General features: G+C 45.4%; 2 protein-coding genes across 3 annotated transcripts in view; one reads left to right on the top strand and one right to left on the bottom strand.

Moving 5' to 3' along the window:
* TTC21A (tetratricopeptide repeat domain 21A) overlaps positions 1-14,014 on the bottom strand; it is a 127,506-nt gene extending 113,492 nt beyond the window's left edge. The window contains exons 1-5 of one of the 2 annotated variants that reach the window (XM_075587919.1): positions 13,679-14,014; positions 13,436-13,602; positions 9,645-9,774; positions 6,680-6,790; positions 4,100-4,266 (exon numbers count right to left, since the gene is read on the bottom strand). In XM_075587919.1, coding sequence (XP_075444034.1) covers positions 4,100-4,266; positions 6,680-6,790; positions 9,645-9,774; positions 13,436-13,462 — 435 coding nt within the window. In that variant the 5' untranslated portion in view covers positions 13,463-13,602; positions 13,679-14,014. The remainder of the gene's footprint in view (positions 1-4,099; positions 4,267-6,679; positions 6,791-9,644; positions 9,775-13,435; positions 13,603-13,678) is intronic. The other variant, XM_075587918.1, reaches the window with a different exon arrangement.
* Positions 14,015-14,783: 769 nt separating this feature from the next.
* GORASP1 (golgi reassembly stacking protein 1) overlaps positions 14,784-17,663 on the top strand; it is a 31,076-nt gene continuing 28,196 nt past the window's right edge. Inside the window, exon 1 of the mRNA XM_075587920.1 lies at positions 14,784-14,941. Within this exon, the coding sequence (XP_075444035.1) occupies positions 14,879-14,941 (63 nt within the window). The 5' untranslated portion in view covers positions 14,784-14,878. The remainder of the gene's footprint in view (positions 14,942-17,663) is intronic.

Genomic DNA, 17,663 nt, shown 5'->3' with positions numbered 1-17,663 from the left:
CAATTTACCGGTATTACGTCCTGGATTATAAAGTGGATTTAAATGGCCATACAGTAGGAAGCCACAACTCATGTTGCAGCTTCCATTTGGCAGCCATTTTGTTCCTTCGGAGGGACTTCACTGAAACTTTACCGGAAAATAATCTCGGGAACTGAGGGGTCCACACAGCTGAAAATGGTGGCGTTTGACTAAAGGGGATTCTGTCTGTCTTTTATTTATATAGTGTCATTAATGTACATAGCGCTTCCCAGCAGTACTACACGTGACAATCCTATAAATAACAGATAATGGGAAGAAGTGCTTCAGACATAAAAGTGACATTTAGGAAAAGGAGTCCCTGCTCCGAAGAGCTTAGTCTAATTAGGAACTGTTACTTAAAGTTAACATTTTAATTATGCCAGTGGAAACTGGCAAGAATGGTGACGATGCTGATGGCAATGGTAGTGTCTCTTTCACTCACTAGACCCTGCAACTATGACAGCGGTCACACTTAAATATGTTCTGTAATAAGAGTTTCTTGTCACAGGGCAAACATGACAATACAAGGAGGATGCCCTAAGCCCGTAGCAGGCTTGTGTTACAGATGGAACAGTTAGGATTTGCACTCAATGAGCCAAGCACTGTGCCAACCTGGGTGTTACGTTTGTGGCTGGGAAACTTGTACGAGCGCAGGCTTGTTTGCCTCCCTCCCCCCCCCATAAATGGTACAAAAAAATGTAAATTATGTCATTGGCAAGTAGCGATAATTATTATGTTTACTACTACTGGTGGTGGGGCCCTGGGTGAGAACACTCATGGCAGCTCAGTCAGCTCCGCAGGCCGCACAAAGCCTGCCAATTAGAAAATTATAATTTAATTTATAAAAAAAAAAAAACAATTGTACATAATCTGTATTCTGTCATTAAATCTGCTTCCTCCTTTAGGAGCTGATGACATGGAGACGTAAGCGTTTCGACACTGCAGCTAGACAGATTGGTTCTATGATAGATACGGTGCCTGGAGACATGGTGCGGAAGACTCATTCAGAGAGCACACTGACTGGTGGACAGCTGAGGCATTGTGAAACCGTGTGTTGCAGCTTAGGCTACATTTCTCATATTTCCAACTCAGTAAATTAGGCGGATAGTCGGGAGGATGATATGTTGTCATTCATGTATGCCTCCACCATGTTAGCCGCCTTCCTCTCACCTCATCCTCTGTTTGTGGCCTTATAGCACTAAACTGCCAACATGTCCTGCCTGTGATGAATCTGACCATAGTACTTCACTTTCCTCCACCGCCCTCTGCCTTTCCTCCCCCATAAACGCTTGCACTCTAGACACAAGTTTATCCCTGCTCAGTGTTACTGTCTGCTTTCCCCCAGGCAATTTTTTTGGAAGTAAAATTTTATTGCTGACACCTACCTAAGTTCTCATAGGACTAAAACTCCTTCATGGAAACGAAAATGCCTCACGATCACGCACCCACCCCCCACTGGCTCAAAATTCTCACAGCACTAAAAGTCCTTGACGGAGACGAAAAAGCGATCAGGTACGTGCACGAGCGCGCCAACACTGGCTCAAAATTCACACAGCCCTCAAAGTAGTTCATGCAGACGAAAATGTGATCAGGCAAGCAAACCGTACTTTTATAACCAAACCTGCCACAGAACCAGTGCTTTTATCAGAAAATCTGCAACAGCAATGCTACTTTACCATACAAAATATACAGTATGTATCTTACTTTTTAGTTATAAGTCAATTGTATCATGTATTCCAACTGATACTATGGAAATTTCTGCAGAAAAATAAATAAAATAAAATACACTCTCAAAAGTCTTTCATTCAATCAAAAACGTCTTTTTTTTTAAAATTTGCTCCTTGAAATAAGGGTCTAGAAAACGGGCCAGAATATATTATACCTTTCTAGTTTTCACAGATATTACGCAGGGATCTTTTCTCACGCAGTCAAACATTGCATCCACCAGCCTCAACAATTCACCATTATTATTATTTTTATTCTCACACTTGTGCAGTATGCAAACAAGGATCCTATCCGGTAGGAACACAAGTTGGATGGGTTGGCAGATGCCAACATTGTCCATGCTGACCAGAATGACAGCTTCCACAAATGGCCTCGGTAGCCCGCACAGCTTCCCTGTCATGCCACTGGTTGGGCAAAAGTGTGCCCCCTTTATGAGCTTTGAGTTTTCCATGATGTAATCATTCATTGCTTTGTGCTGCTCATCAAGCCACTCTAGCATGTACAGGGCTGAGCTCCAACGAGTAGGTACTTCTGTTTTGAGCAGGTTGTTACAATGCTGCAGGTAACAGAGGGCATTACACGCTGTGTAGGGGCAGCTAAAGTGGGCACAGATTTTTTTTTTAACAATGATATTTTCTGCACTCCCTCACTTTGTTCTAATAAATGGCTAACTACTGTATCAAGTTAAGTACATGGGCAAAGCAGGCAACACCGATCAAGTTGAACTGATGTAGTGCTGCCACCAGGTTGCTTCCACTAGCTCAAGCTGCAGGCCCTTGGATAAAGCTAATACCTAATAATCGCCTCTAATGTCATAAGAATATCAACTGCTTCACGGGCCTTCTGATCAAAACCCTGAATACATAGGCTGCAATGTCTCCTATAAGTGCTGCTGCTAACTCCGTGCCTCTCCGCAGGACTACCACCCCCACCACCTTGTCCCATTTCACAGAAGGAGGAAAGCACAGCCAATGGGAGGTAACAGTCATGTGGTCCTCTTCCCCCATGTCCAATAGTTCACACGTCTGTGAGGTGCACCCTGCTGCTGTTTAAAGTGTCAGGAGCCTGGCCCACTACTTCACTACTTGGTATTTTCCAGGTGACCAAGTGTATTTTAGGAGCTTCCATAAAGCCTTTGCCTTCTACAGAGCTAAAGGGCAGCATATGAACTGCAACCATTTTGGCTAATTTGCTAGCAAGAGGGCCTTATTATTTGAGCGATGATAAATGCGCACCCTATTAAAAGCTTCGCTAACAGTGGGTTGATGCATTTGATTATTAAACATAATTGTCTATTCATGCTAGAGGGCCCCTTTCCTCTGTGCCAATGCTGCCCACTGCTAGTAGCCCTTTATGCTGGAGCATTTCCCTCACCCTCCTCCTCATCATCACTATCACCAGCAAGTAGAAGAAGCTGACCTTCAGCACCCCGACCAAAACTTTCTAAGTCACCATATCGAATACTAGATATTGAGACATCCTTCCTCACAACTGTACTACTGCTCGTCTCACGTCTTTGCCATGAAGCCTTATGATGACGGGCCATGTGCACTATTGGTACAGGTCTAGAGGTACAGATGAGTGCCTGCTTTCTCCCACCTCACTGGCACAGCAATAACAGAAGGTGACTGCACCCTCATCCTCTGTTTAAAAAAACCCTCCAAACTCTTGATTTAAGAGGCATTGAAGAAACCGTGACACTAGCTGCCCTGCTCCTGACTTAAAGACATACATTTAGATGTACTTGTTTCTGCGAAGCGCCATTCTAGAAGAGGCTGTTGGTCTTCCCCCTGCTATTTCTGTTGCCCTGCCAGTGCCGACGCCACCACAAACAACATAGTTGTTTGTCAACAAGTCAACTTTTATGGGTTATTCATTAAACTGTGCTAGGGCCCTATCATAAATGAATGAAAACCCCATAAAGAATCATCATTTGTAGACTTCTCTGTGCAGTTAACAACAACATTGTAAAATACAGTTTCAAACAAACACACACAATGCCTGCCTGTTCATTCTGTCATTCTAGTTTTAATTCATACTACTATGTTTGCAATATGTATTCTCTGTGGTTAATATTTAAAGTGGCTGAATGACATTTTGCTTGTCTTCATCCCATGCATCCACATTGTGGCATCACCAGTTGGGTGAATGCACAGAAATGAACTTTCACATGGCAGAAGAAAAGGAGACTGATTATGTATTAGGAAACGATATTATCGTTTTAAAAATGTTTTTGTGGATTGGTATTCAAGTGATTTCAAATTGGGAAGCACTTATAACAATAATTGTACCATATTTCTATGTATTTTGCAAAGATCATGCCTGTACTGGCTAACCTAGATATTGCATTACATACCTCTCTTGATCTGTTAGATGCACTCAGCATCCTGTCAATGTATTGCCGTGCCTTGTCATTTCTTCCCATCAGCCACATGAACATACCTCCATAATACAAAGCTTTGGCGCCTGCCGTCTTCCGGCTTTCTTTTAGTTTATTTTCTAATTCCAAAACGGCATCGTGATCTGAAACAATATTAAAATACCTGTAACTGCACAACAAGGGAAAAGCAACTACAGGCATACCCCGCTTTAAGTACACTCACTTTAAGTACACTCGCGAGTAAGTACATATCGCCCAATAGGCAAACGGCAGCTCACGCATGCGCCTGTCAGCACGTCCTGAACAGCAATACCGGCTCCCTACCTGTACCGAAGCTGTGCGCAAGCGGGGAGACTATAGAGCCTGTTACAAATGCGTTATTTACATCAGTTATGCACGTATATGACGATTACAATACAGTACATGCATCGATAAGTGGGAAAAGGTAGTGCTTCACTTTAAGTACATTTTCGCTTTACATACATGCTCCGGTCCCATTGCGTACGTTAATGTGGGGTATGCCTGTAAACATCATTGTCTTAGGTAAAAAAATATTCCAAGTTGCCACTTTGTAGTATGGAATAAAGCAGCTATGAAGCACATTGTAAATCTTCCTTCATAGAATTATAAATATGTGTACTGTTATAGGGAGTATCCTGTGCTTTTCTTTATTTCTATCAAATCAAAGGGTTTGTGTAAACACACAATGCTAAAATACAGTGGAGTAACTAATAGGAATAGAGAACAATATACACTTATAGTCGATTTGTTTTTTATTTTTTAAGACGAAAGCTCTTTAGCACTGCAACCTGTACTTGAGCCCATACATCACAGATTTTATTGTTTCTCTGAATTTCTATTAAACAGCAATATAAACACCCCCGCTCTGCCTATTACCATATATAGGGGTGCACTAGGGTAAATGGAGTCAAATGAAGAAAGAAGTGGAGTGCTAACCGCAAAGCTTGCGGTGCCTCTCCACCAAAGTACCCCTTATAGTGCACTCTCCTACGTGGGTAAAAAGCTTATTAAACAGCTAGACTGGTTACAATACGTGATACTGGAGAGTGATAGATACTCTAAACCCCTAATAAGTATATGGTATATGTGTACTATATTAACCAAATGTTATTAAACTCAAACAATAAAATAAAGCGGGGTATAAAACTAATGCATATACAAACATATATGGTGTCGTTTATAGTATAGGGGAGTGCACTATAAGGGGTACTTTGGTGGAGAGGCACCGCAAGCTTTGAGGTTAGCACTCCACTTCTCCTTTCTGAATTTCTATTGTCTTCGAATTTGATGCGAGTAAGCAATTACTGTAAAATAAAATATGTACTTGGTTAAAACTGGAATGCTATGTTTTATATGTGGCCTGTATATCGAGTAAGTGTTTCTACTCCAAATAATAGAGACATTGTAATGATTCATATTTTGGTATTGTTGGGTGATTGTTTCTCAGTGTTTTGGGAATTGGATTGTTTAGATCAGTGGTTCCCAACCTTTTTTACACTGTGCATCCCCTGCTAGAAAATATTTCCTCCATGATGCCCTAGTTAATACATCTGATTTGCCTACTCGTCAGACTATTGCGAACAAACCTATTTAACTGATCCCAGGCAGTATAGAGTCCTGAGCTCGTGGGGGTAACACACACTTAATAAGGCCCCAAATTACCCCTCAGTGTGTGCAGACAGCATGGGGGTATGGCTGTCACTTATTGTGGGAGCTTCCAAAGTCTCGCCCCACAATGCCTTCGCTCTGTGGATGCAAAGCATTTTGGGAAAATAATTTGGAATCTCCTGCTTTAATTAACAGCTATGCCACCCACACTAAAAGGTGCAGTTTGGGGTCGTACGCAGTGCGCAATTCCCACCTCCAGCCCCCACGGGCTCAGGAACCCACTATATTGCCTGTGACTCGCCATTGCATATTTTTTTTGGTCAAACTAATTGGAGACACCTCTATGGGTTTGCTAACCACCTGTGGGGAATCATTGGTTTAAATACATTAGTGGCAGAACTTTGTGTATTGATGTAAATCTACGTGAGAAACCTCAAAGGTTGATTAAACCTCTTCTGTATGGATGACAATGCACAACGCTTGCTTGACAACCAACACAAATTATTTGTCTTTATTTCTGAGGCTAAAACATCGAATATTACTCCTCATCTAAAACCAATTCTGTTCAAATACTATAAAATGATGATGTGATGTCTTCTGAATGGCATTAAAGTGGCGCTCCAGGGGTTAACATTCCTATCATAATAATGACTTTCGAGTTGCTTACCTGTGCTGCACTAAACTCGCCTAAAACTCTGATAGACAACAACATCACAAGTCTCTGTGACATCAGCTCCAGAAAATACCCAGTGTGCCTTCTGTACCCCATTTTTGAAGTGCATTAACTGAATAATCAAATGTAATTTTAATGAGCAATCTCAACAGACAACAAAATCATCAAGCAAACAAACACACTTTGTTTCTGCAAATTATCTTTTCCCTCGGGAATTCCTCTTTAAATGAAAAAGGTGTGCACAGAAATCTTACCAACTATTTCACTCCTTTTATGTGCATAAATAAGTGCCATCATGGAACAGAGGGAGGTCTCGGGGACGACCCTGGTAGATTCCAGCTCTCTAATGGCTTCCTGTACTCGATCTGTAAAGACAGGTTGGGTGAGAAGATAAGTCATATTCTGTATGACAATCACATCTCTCAATTCTCAAAACCTACTTATTCACTATAGATACATCGCTATATAAGCTTAAAGGAACCCACTGCTAAGCAATATAAAGGTGGCCTTAGAGGAAAAAGTCCCTTATTCACTGCACAACCTCTAACGTGAAGGGGACCACTATATGTTCTAGAAATATAGCTAAAGTGGGTGCTAATGACCCCTCAAAAGAGACTTCTACGATGGTGGTAGCAAAGGAAGTGACAAGGTGTGACCACAAGGAAGGAAATAGGAAACAGTGATACTGCGTGGTAAAATATGAGTGTGTAAAAATGAACCTTTATTGGATTAATAGATAAAATAAAGAGACACAAAGGACATATAATTCACACATACATAAGTGTGGATATAAAATCTAAAATTGTATTAAATAATAGCGGGTAGTCACATATGTAGTGGAGCCTATGTGATGGTTCCTCCAGAAGACAGCTACTCCACTTACATATATTGATATATTGAAGTGGGCTTTTTAGTTAAGGGTTTTTGGACAGTGTATCTGGTAGTCAGCAGCTAATTAAACAGTGTCTTTAATGAGATCCCCAAAGCAACCCTAAAGTGGATAGAAAATGCTCCACAGTGAACAAAGCCATCGCAGGGTCAAGCGTAAACCACTTGGAATAGGGATTTAGCTCCAGGAAACACAGCCTAAAGAGGTCAGTGTCTTTGATCAGATTGAAGGCAGATAAATGTGTCCTGGATCTCTGCCCTCTCCTCCCTCTGAAATTCTCAAACGTGAAAACCCAGAACTATTAATGGAATCAAATGACTTGAGTCACTGCAGGGATTGCTGTATAGCGACCAACTTTAGCAGTTATATATAGCCGTTTCTGCAATCTGATCACAAACGGAGTATGTAGATATACTGATTAAGTTATTACTGATCCACGGAACTGATACTGTGGTCTGTCCCCACTTTATTTTATTATTATCATTAAATATTATTTTTTATATTTCTTCATTCACCTATTCATCCCTTACCGGGTACAACTGCCTCCCAGCCCCAGGGCTACCCATTACCCCATACGTCCTCATTCCTGAATTCCTGTAATATTAACTCATCTAAAATTGATCATGACACCCGTTAATCGTGGGTAACCCAGTGCACAGAGTTTGGGGCCTTCCTGCCTATCTCCACATAGGGTTGCCAGGTGTCCGGTATTGAACCGGACTGCCCAGTATTTGGTTATTCTGTTCAGTAAAAAATTAGAGATAATACTGGACAAGTATGTGTCCGGTATTATCTCTCTGGAAATAGTGACCTGAACAGCCTCTAGGGGGCTGGCAGCTTCCTCCATCCTGATTGGCTGCTGCTGGGTAATGCAGCCAATCAGGAGGTGGTGATAGGAGCCTGGGGGTGGGGCCAAGGAGAGGGGGAAACAGTATGGAGTGGAGAGAGGTGCGAGCGGTGTGTGCGTCGCAGCTTTGACCGTTCTGTCCAGTATTCACCTGGCAACCCTATCTCCAAACTCTTGGACAGGGTTTCACTGCCTTACATGAATAATATTGAATCAATGAATAAAAGTAACCCAATATGAAGCATTTATTTTTAACGCCTCAACATATTCCGTAGCGCAGTACAATAGGGTTGGAGGGAGAAAACAATAAAATAACAAACATAGATTGTTACAGTGGGTAAGGAGAATCCTGCCCCAAGGAGCTTACACTCTATATTGAAGGTTAAGTGGAAACATAGAGTACAGGGGGATGAGAAGCTTGGTGTGTGTCAGATAGCGCTTGTTATTTGAAGGAGTTGGCGTTGGGGAAGCAGTAAGTGGGATTGTGCGGAGGTAGAGCTGTGAGAGCAGGTAATGTGTGAGGGAGTTGGTGTTGGGGAAGCAGTAAGTGGGAGTGTGCGGAGGTAGAGCTGTGAGAGCAGTTAATGTGTGAGGGAGTTGGGGAAGCAGTAAGTGGGATTGTGCAGAGGTAGAGCTGTGAGAGCAGGTAATGTGTGAGGGAGTTGGTGTTGAGGAAGCAGTAAGTGGGATTGTGCGGAGGTAGAGCTGTGAGAGCAGGTAATGTGTGAGGGAGTTGGTGTTGGGGAAGCAGTAAGTGGGATTGTGCGGAGGTAGAGCTGTGAGAGCAGGTAATGTGTGAGGGAGTTGGGGAAGCAGTAAGTGGGATTGTGCAGAGGTAGAGCTGTGAGAGCAGGTAATGTGTGAGGGGAGTTGGTGTTGGGGAAGCAGTAAGTGGGAGTGTGCGGAGGTAGAGCTGTGAGAGCAGGTAATGTGTGAGGGGAGTTGGTGTTGGGGAAGCAGTAAGTGGGATTATGCGGAGGTAGAGCTGTGAGAGCAGGTAATCTGTGAGGGAGTTGGGGAAGCAGTAAGTGGGAGTGTTTCGGAGGTAGAGCTGTGAGAGCAGGCAATGTGTGAGGGAGTTGGTGTTGGGGAAGCAGTAAGTGGGATTGTGCGGAGGTAGAGCTGTGAGAGCAGGTAATGTGTGAGGGAGTTGGGGAAGCAGTAAGTGGGAGTGTGCGGAGGTAGAGCTGTGAGAGCAGGTAATGAGTGAGGGAGTTGGTGTTTGGGAAGCAGTAAGTGGGATTCTGCAGAAGTAGAGATGTGAGAGCAGGTAATGTGTGAAGATGGAAATGCTTCAATATAGATCTGAAAAAATTCACCGAACTTCAATAACAGAGCAGCTGTAACATCAGCGAATGGTAGCAAACGGCTGACGCTTAGAGACACAAGCTAAAAATGATGCAGTTTGCATCAAGTTTGTTCCAAATTTGTCTTCATACATCTCTCCCTATGCATGTAGATGTTTTTGCCAGCTTTAAATTACCTTCCATGAGGATGCCATAGCTCTTGAAAAATAGAAGTACTGGGTCATTATTGAACTTTTGAAGTCCTTCTCTCGCGAGATTTTGCACATGGCGAAAGTATTTCTCATGACAATAGTAAAAGATACCAGCCTGGAAAGAAAAATCAAGAGCAGTGACATTTCTACCATGAAAACATCTCCATTGAACCTGTATCTGTGTTAGACCTACACATGTAAATATACTAGAATTCTACTATACAACATTCAATGATATATTCAAACTGATGGATACCTTCTCCTCCAGTAAAACATTGCTGTGTGTTGGGCCTAAAAAATGTAAAATGATAAAACTGATGAATATTTGTGCTACCCACTTGACAAACTTTTGGTGATTAGCAAACGGCTGCCACTTGCGCCATTGTGACCACTAGTATTATACATGGATCAAGTGCAGTAATCCCACAAGTATCAGCCAAAACACCCTTTCTCTGTGTTGTGAGTGAGACCATTGGAGGGTGCTAATATATTTTACACTTTTGAAACATATTGGACTATTGGTTTTCTTGTTTTCTTCTCGTCCCTTTTATAATTTTTTGCCCCTCTTCTATGTTAAATGCGCGTTTGTCTGTTTGTCATTTGTCCATACACTGGTGAGGAGCGCACTACTTTGGAACTTGTTATGGACAGAGGCACTTGCCTGCAGTGGAGGGTGAATTTATAATGCTGCACCAGCTGTATACTATTAGTTGCTTGTATCTTATCAGTTCATAGTATATGGTGACACTGGTAATTATATTTGTATAGTATATTTTATTAGACGGTTATATATTATTAGTTGATGCACTTTAATACATTGGCACTGATTAGACTAGCGCTAAGAATAGTTTCTAGAGTCTTTTACGTACAGAACACACACACACACACTTCACTTGCATGCTATGTAGAAAGGCCTCATCATTCATTTGTGCTTTCCTAAGTTATACAGCGTTTGATCACTGAATCATTGTGGCTAACATGCAGTCATCGTAAGAGTAAAACTCAGGAAAGCATGAAGTGAAGTGATGTGAACTTTGTACATAACATGCAAATACTGCATGTTAGTGTTTACCAATGTTTGTAATTGCAATGCGATGGACAGGGTAATCCTGTGGGTAGAAAGTATGTTCATATACTCTAAATGCAGGGGTGCTCAACTCCAGTCCTCAAGACCCCCCAAGATTTTCAGGATATCCCTGCTTCAGCACAGGCGGCTCAATCAGTGGCTCAGTCCTGAAAACCTGACCTGTTGGTGGCTCTTGAGGACTGGAGTTCCCCATCCCTGCTCTAAGGCCATTCTACTTAGAGCAGCCCTTATGTATAGTGTTTGATAAGCTTATGGGGATCCATGTTAAATGGATAAGAAGCAAGTGACACACTGTGAGTGCTCATTTGCATGTCATTACCCAGAATGCCTGGCTGCACTGGAAGCATTGTATGCGAAGAGATAATGGGGAAAGACGGGTTTGTGGAACAAACTGAGACATGTAAGTGGGCTCACAAGTTATATTTTTATTTGCTTTAAGGCAGGGGTGCTCAGCGCCAGTCCTCAAGCTGCCCCCCTCCTCCCAACAGGTCAGGTTCTCAGGACATCCCAGCTACAGCACAGATGGCACAATCAGAGGCTGTCTGCGACTGAGCCTCTGATTGAGTCACCAGTGCTTAAGCAGGGACTGATTAAGCTAACTGTGCTGACGCAGGGATATCCTGAAAACCTGACCTGTTGGGTGGTTTTGATAACTCGAGTTGAGAATCCCTGTCTTAATGGTTTCGGCAAAAAATGTACATTACTAAGTTTCTAATATGAAAGAGTAATTGCCCTTTATGCCTGTGCATATCCCAAAACATCATAAAAAGTGATATTATGGTTCATAACATTGATCTACAACAGCTATAAGCAACATGTTATACATGCCCCCTAAAGGACCACACGTGGTCCTGCGGGTTGGAACTTCTCCCTGCCCTCTCTGGTCGGCTGCTTAAGGCACGTTCTGTACTGCCGTGCGCGTGCTACACCGTGCGCGTGCTACACCGTGCGCGCGCGCGGAATTTCAGTTGGCTGACGTTAGTCAGCCTTTCAATAGAAGGGCCGCGCACGGCAGGGAGAGGGGAGCCGACAGACAGCGGCGAAGATGAGGAAAATCATCTTTTCGCGCCGCTACCTGCACTCAAATGTGTGTATGTATGTATGTATGCATGTATGCATGTATGCGCGTGTGTGTGTATGTGTATGCGTGTGTGTGTGTGGGGGAGGGGGTCAAGGATTGTGAAACAAAAAAAAAATATTTATTAAACTTTTTTTTTTTCTTTAAAAAAATCTATCTAGGACTTACTTTCACTCACACAACCCATGCACACACATATACTCACACATACACACATACACACACATACACACACACACATATACTCACACATACACACACATACACTAACCTGCAGCTCCCGGCTCTATATACATGAAAAGCATGCGGCACATGCACGCGCGTTTGCATAGGAACGCGCGGCCGCATGCTGTATAGAACAGCCCTAACAGCTTGCTGACTGCTATTGTCCCGCTCTTCTCCTTACAATGGGACGTACTGACAGCACAGGAGAGGAGCGGGGCAGTACAGTATCTACCAGCGCACGGTCATTAAGCAGCTGAGGGAGCGGTGAGAAGCTCCGATCCACATCAGCAACATCTCCGCTCCCTCTGCTCTGGGGAGAGAGAGAGAGCGGGCCGCAGGCCTGGCTCAAGGTTGGGGGCCGCAGGCCTGGCTGGAGGTTGGGGGCCTCAGGTGAAGTCTCCAGGCCGCCTGTTGCCCACCAAGCTGTATTTTCTATCAGTATCCTTAGTTATTTTAAAATAAACAGACTTGCACCACGATCCTTCACTTGGAAGCTATTGACTTGCACTTTATGCCTAGTGTGCACAATACAAGATATAGAGCCATGTTTACTAGGCAGTATTTTTGCCATAAGACATCTTCTGCTGTTGGAAGACAACTTCTATTTTTTTTAACACACTTTAAAGCCCATTGACGTTCATAGGATGAAAGGTGTCAGAAGACTACTTAGTAAGGCCGTGATTATACCCCAAAACGCGTGCGGCGTCACGTGTAGCGGTGACACGCGGCACCAAAACAAGTAACTTACATCCAATGAAAGTGCGTATACTGCAAGTGACAGTCGCGGCGCGCCATACTGCAAAGCGGACGGCTGGGGAAGAGACTGGGAAATTTGTTTTTTTCTTGCGACGGCCGTGTCACGTGAGCGGCTCAGCCAATGAGGGTGAACCACTCACAGCCAAGCCTCCGCTGCTCTCCCTCCCCGGTATAATCAAGATGCTGCTCAGCGGCGGCAGCGCTGAGTGACGTCACAGAATAGCGCTGCCGCCTTGCAGCACTTGGTATAATCAAGGCCTAAGACCACGGATATAGTGGGCACGCGACGGAGCGCGTGGCGTCGTGCACGCCTGTCGGCCAAGCGATCTGCGGACAGACATTCACAGCGACGGGGAGGCGTGGCGTCACGGGAGCGGTTCACTCTCATTGGCTGAACCAAGCATGTGACCCAGCCGTCGTGCAACAAACACAATTTGTTTGTCGGCTCGAGAGTCGCACTTCATCGCGGTCGCGCGCTCTATGGTCTGCCTCTTAGAGGTACGGCCTTTTGGTCCCATCACGCACGCGATCGCGCGGCGTATGGATGTGTCATAGGTAATAAGCCTCCCCCTCCCCAATAACAAAACGAAAAACGACCATGTGACGACGCTTATCTTAGCATGAGCTCACCATGGTGTGGGTGTCTGTATCCGCCATGCTGCAGTGATATATATCTGGGCTTTCCTCCGGCAGAGTTATAGGCCTGTGTTCTGTATATGGCAAGGTCCGAACTCTCCCGATACCTGAATCTCTGACTTTGTGATCCCTCTTATTGTCTCCTTTCCCACGCCTTGGATCTGTGGATATAGTCCCTTTAACCCCCCTGGCTTTAAGGTTTACTTTAATGCTCTAAATATCTCTCACTGGTCTCACCTCCTTCATACCTTGCAATAGTTGATTGCTTATTATATGTCTCTCACTCCGTTTTTCCTTTTCCCTAATAAATGTCTGTCACCTTGTCTTTATCTGCTTCATTATCTGGCTAGATATCTTTCTCTATCCCCCCCCCTTCTCTCTGCACAATTGTATCTCTCTCCTCCCCCTCCCTCATATATATATATACCTGTGTGCTTATATCTCTGCCTCTTTCACTCCTTTCTTTTCCCTCTCCCTCAGTCTCTCCTTCCCTCTCTCCCTCTGTCTCTCCTTCCTTCTCTCCTCTCTCCCTCAGTGTCCCCTCTCTGTCTCTCCTTCCCTCTCTCTCCCTCCTTCCCCCTCTCTCTCCCTCAGTCTCTCCTCTCTTTCTCCCTCCTTCCCTCGCTCTCCCCCTCCTTCCTTCAGTCTCTCCTTCCCCCTCTCTCTCTCCCTCCTTCCCCCTCTCTCTCTCCCTCCGTCTCTCCTCTCTCTCTCTCTCCTTCCCTCTCTCCCTCCTTCCCCCTCCTTCCTTCAGTCTCTCCTTCCCTCGCTCTCTCCCTCCTTCCTTCAGTCTCTCCTTCCCCCCTCTCTCTCCCTCTGTCTCTCCTTCCCTCGCTCTCTCCCTCTGTCTCTCCTTCCCTCGCTCTCTCCCTCTTCCTTCAGTCTCTCCTTCCCCCTCTCTCTCTCCCTCTGTCTCTCCTTCCCTCGCTCTCTCCCTCCTTCCTTCAGTCTCTCCTTCCCCCTCTCTCTCTCCCTCTGTCTCTCCTTCCCTCGCTCTCTCCCTCCTTCCTTCAGTCTCTCCTTCCCCCCTCTCTCTCTCCCTCTGTCTCTCCTTCCCTCGCTCTCTCCCTCCTTCCTTCAGTCTCTCCTTCCCTCGCTCTCTCCCTCCTTCCTTCAGTCTCTCCTTCCCCCCTCTCTCTCTCCCTCTGTCTCTCCTTCCCTCGCTCTCTCCCTCCTTCCCTCAGTCTCTCCTTCCCCCCTCTCTCTCTCCCTCAGTCTCTCCTCTCTCTTCCGATATATGTCCTTAGTTACCACCTCCGCGTCCTTAGTTACCACCACCGCTCCTATGGAACGTCACCCTCTCACTGGCCAGCCCTACCAGCCGATCCCCGAGCCTGCGCTCTCCCCTCGCTCCTCCCTCTCTCTCGGCGGTGGATTAGCGCGCCTCTCCGCCCCGTGTCAGGCCGTGCTGTGTCCCCGGTCCCCGAGCAGCAGGACATGGGGCTCTCCCTGAGCTCCGAGCCCCAGGACAGCGGCAGCGAGGGCTACCATGTGCATGGGGTAAGGGGGAGCCGGGATCCCCGGGGCAAGGGGGAGCAGGGATCCCCGGGGCAAGAGGGAACCGGGATCCCCGGGACAAGGGGGAGCCGGGATCCCCGGGGCAAGGGGGAGCAGGGATCCCCGGGGCAAGGGGGAGCAGGGATCCCCGGGGCAAGGGGGAGCAGGGATCCCCGGGGCAAGGGGGAGCAGGGATCCCCGGGGCAAGGGGGAGCAGGGATCCCCGGGGCAAAGGAGAGCAGGGAGCAGCGGCACTCTCCGGGGCTTATGTGCAGGGGGATTCCTGGGGTTACTGCTGATATTAATAATTACATTTAATATATATATATTATTATATATATATGCTGCAATGTATAAGAAACCCTCCATATCTGATTTATAATACTATTTAAAATATTAGTCGCACTAATTGTGCTGATACATTATTTTGATAATATAAATAGATATTATTTTGATATAAATGTTATTTATGACTTATTTTTACTTTAATTATGTGGTAGCTGTTGTTATTGATAATAGCATTATTCCTATTATTCTTGCTACCATTTATCTGGATTGTAGCGTTTCTTGATTGTATTCTTCTTTTTTTGGTTGGCCGCTGTGTCATGGCAACAACTATATTTCTTGATTTTGCCCGTGACATGAGAGTTATTTTTATATGCAGACATTGAGTTGTCACATTGGTTCCCGGAGATATATATAATGACCAACGCTTACATGCCACTGTATGAAAGTGTCGTACAATACAGGGAGATATGCCGTGTTCATGGACAATGAATCCCTGTGTGAAGATTTGAGTCCCGTGGGTTTGTTTGTAGATTAGGAGTTGGTATGTCAGTAGCAGTATGCGCTGGTTTGCATGCTGCTGTTTTACATACCAGATCTCCTCTTGCCCTTTCCAACACTGTCTTTATTTGTAACATCTGATGCTCTGCTCGGGAAACGTACGCATTTGAATTAAGTGCCTGGGAGGTTAAAATGGAGCTGTACCCAGAGCCTGGTGGTTACCTCAGTAACTAGAAAATCATCAATTTACCATCAGGAAAGCAAAAACAGCAGGATGTGCTCAGGAGGCAAGATACTAACATTATACGAGTTCAATTTCATCACATGACCAGGCCCGGATGCCAGAAATGGAAGTAGAGGGAACTTAACTCCCGGTCCTGCTGATTGCTCTGTCGGATTAGTCACCACGATCATTCCCATGAAACTGAGACAGTGCCCTGGCTTATATAGCGTAGCACGTTATTACAGCACAATAAGGCTGGGGCCATGGTACCGCGGACAGACAGCCTTAAAGCAGTGTTCGCGTCCGTGTGCGCGGGAGGGGGGCGTGCGTTGCGCAAGAAATCAGTTCAAACTGAGGGCGGACCAGCTCCGTGACGCTCCCACGGCCCGTCCACCGTGGCCAGGTAAGCGCCCGCTCACTGACCAGCCTCCGCATGGGCGAAGGCACCGTGGCCCCAGCCTAAAGACAGACTGCCATGGGACAGTCTCCCGTGTCTACCCAAGATTTGGGGCGTTTCCCCGGTTAGTCCAGGACCCTTGTTGGCTAGTCATTCTTATACCTGATGCTGAGATTTCACCTGGAGCCTAATGGGCCAGCCTGGCACTGCTGCAGTGGCTTGTAGTGCTGTGTCAGGGGGGTATTTCTGTTGGTAGAGGCTATTTACCAAGCGAGCCGTATAAATAAGACAGTGGGTCAGCATAACTTTTACCCTAATACGCCAGGCTGCGACTGAGCCACCTGTGCTGAAGCAGGGGTATTCTTAAAACCTGACCTGTTGGTGGCACTTGACTACTGGAGTTGACCACCCCTGCACTAGGTGAACTAGCAGCATATAGACTTCTAACACTGGTGATCCATCCCGGCTCAGGAAACTGTGTGGAATGAACATTTCATAATGAAGTCACACCTTTTGTAACCCCTTTGGTGCCGGAGAGGCATGCACAGCACGGCCGTTGAACACACCCTCCTGCTGTTACCAAATGGTCCCAATGCGCCCTAAATTACTTGGCAGAATGTGACATTTGGACTGCAGGGAGATGCACAAGGACAATCAATGAGTCATAACTTGATATATGTCACCTTGATTTATCTTGTCTATATCAACTCCTTCAGTGACCTATAGATAGATGTTCAGCATCATGAAGTGAGGCACCTTATAACATGTTCTGTATGTTAAGGAGTGTTCGCAATCCACTGAGCGGTTTTGGGGTGAGATGCTCCCCTTCTGTTTGCAACAGCACTGGATCGCTAGTGCTGACGGGCCCGTGACCACAGGTGGTGGTAGTGGTAGCCTCCAGCATCGAAGGTGTCACACACACACACACACACACACTCAGATTACAGTTGTTGTTTGTTGTTGTTATTGCTGTGCAATTTACCCGTGGCAGCTAGTATATCTTTTTGCAATAAAAAAAAATGTGTGTTGTACCAGAAAAAAAAAATATAATTCAGCATTCACAGTGTGATAGTGTTTGATTTACTAGGAAGGGGTTTGTCATCCTGTCTTTCATTCGCAAGTTCTCATGAGCTCAGAGTTAATTCAGGAGGCGTCGAATCCCCGTCCTCGGTAAAACAAATCTGTTTTCCTCAGGACGGAGATGAATCATTGCCAGCGAACCGCCTGCCAATCCATTCCTGTTTAAATAATAGTTCCAGGATCATGGGTGTTACACAAGTGAATGCGGCTGGGTAGGGTTGAGCTGTCAGGTTGATGGG

The sequence above is a fragment of the Ascaphus truei genome, chromosome 2 (genome assembly GCF_040206685.1).
Source record: "Ascaphus truei isolate aAscTru1 chromosome 2, aAscTru1.hap1, whole genome shotgun sequence".
Taxonomy (NCBI): domain Eukaryota; kingdom Metazoa; phylum Chordata; class Amphibia; order Anura; family Ascaphidae; genus Ascaphus; species Ascaphus truei.
Note: the sequence above shows the minus strand (reverse complement) of the source record. Positions and strands in the feature narration are given on the sequence as shown.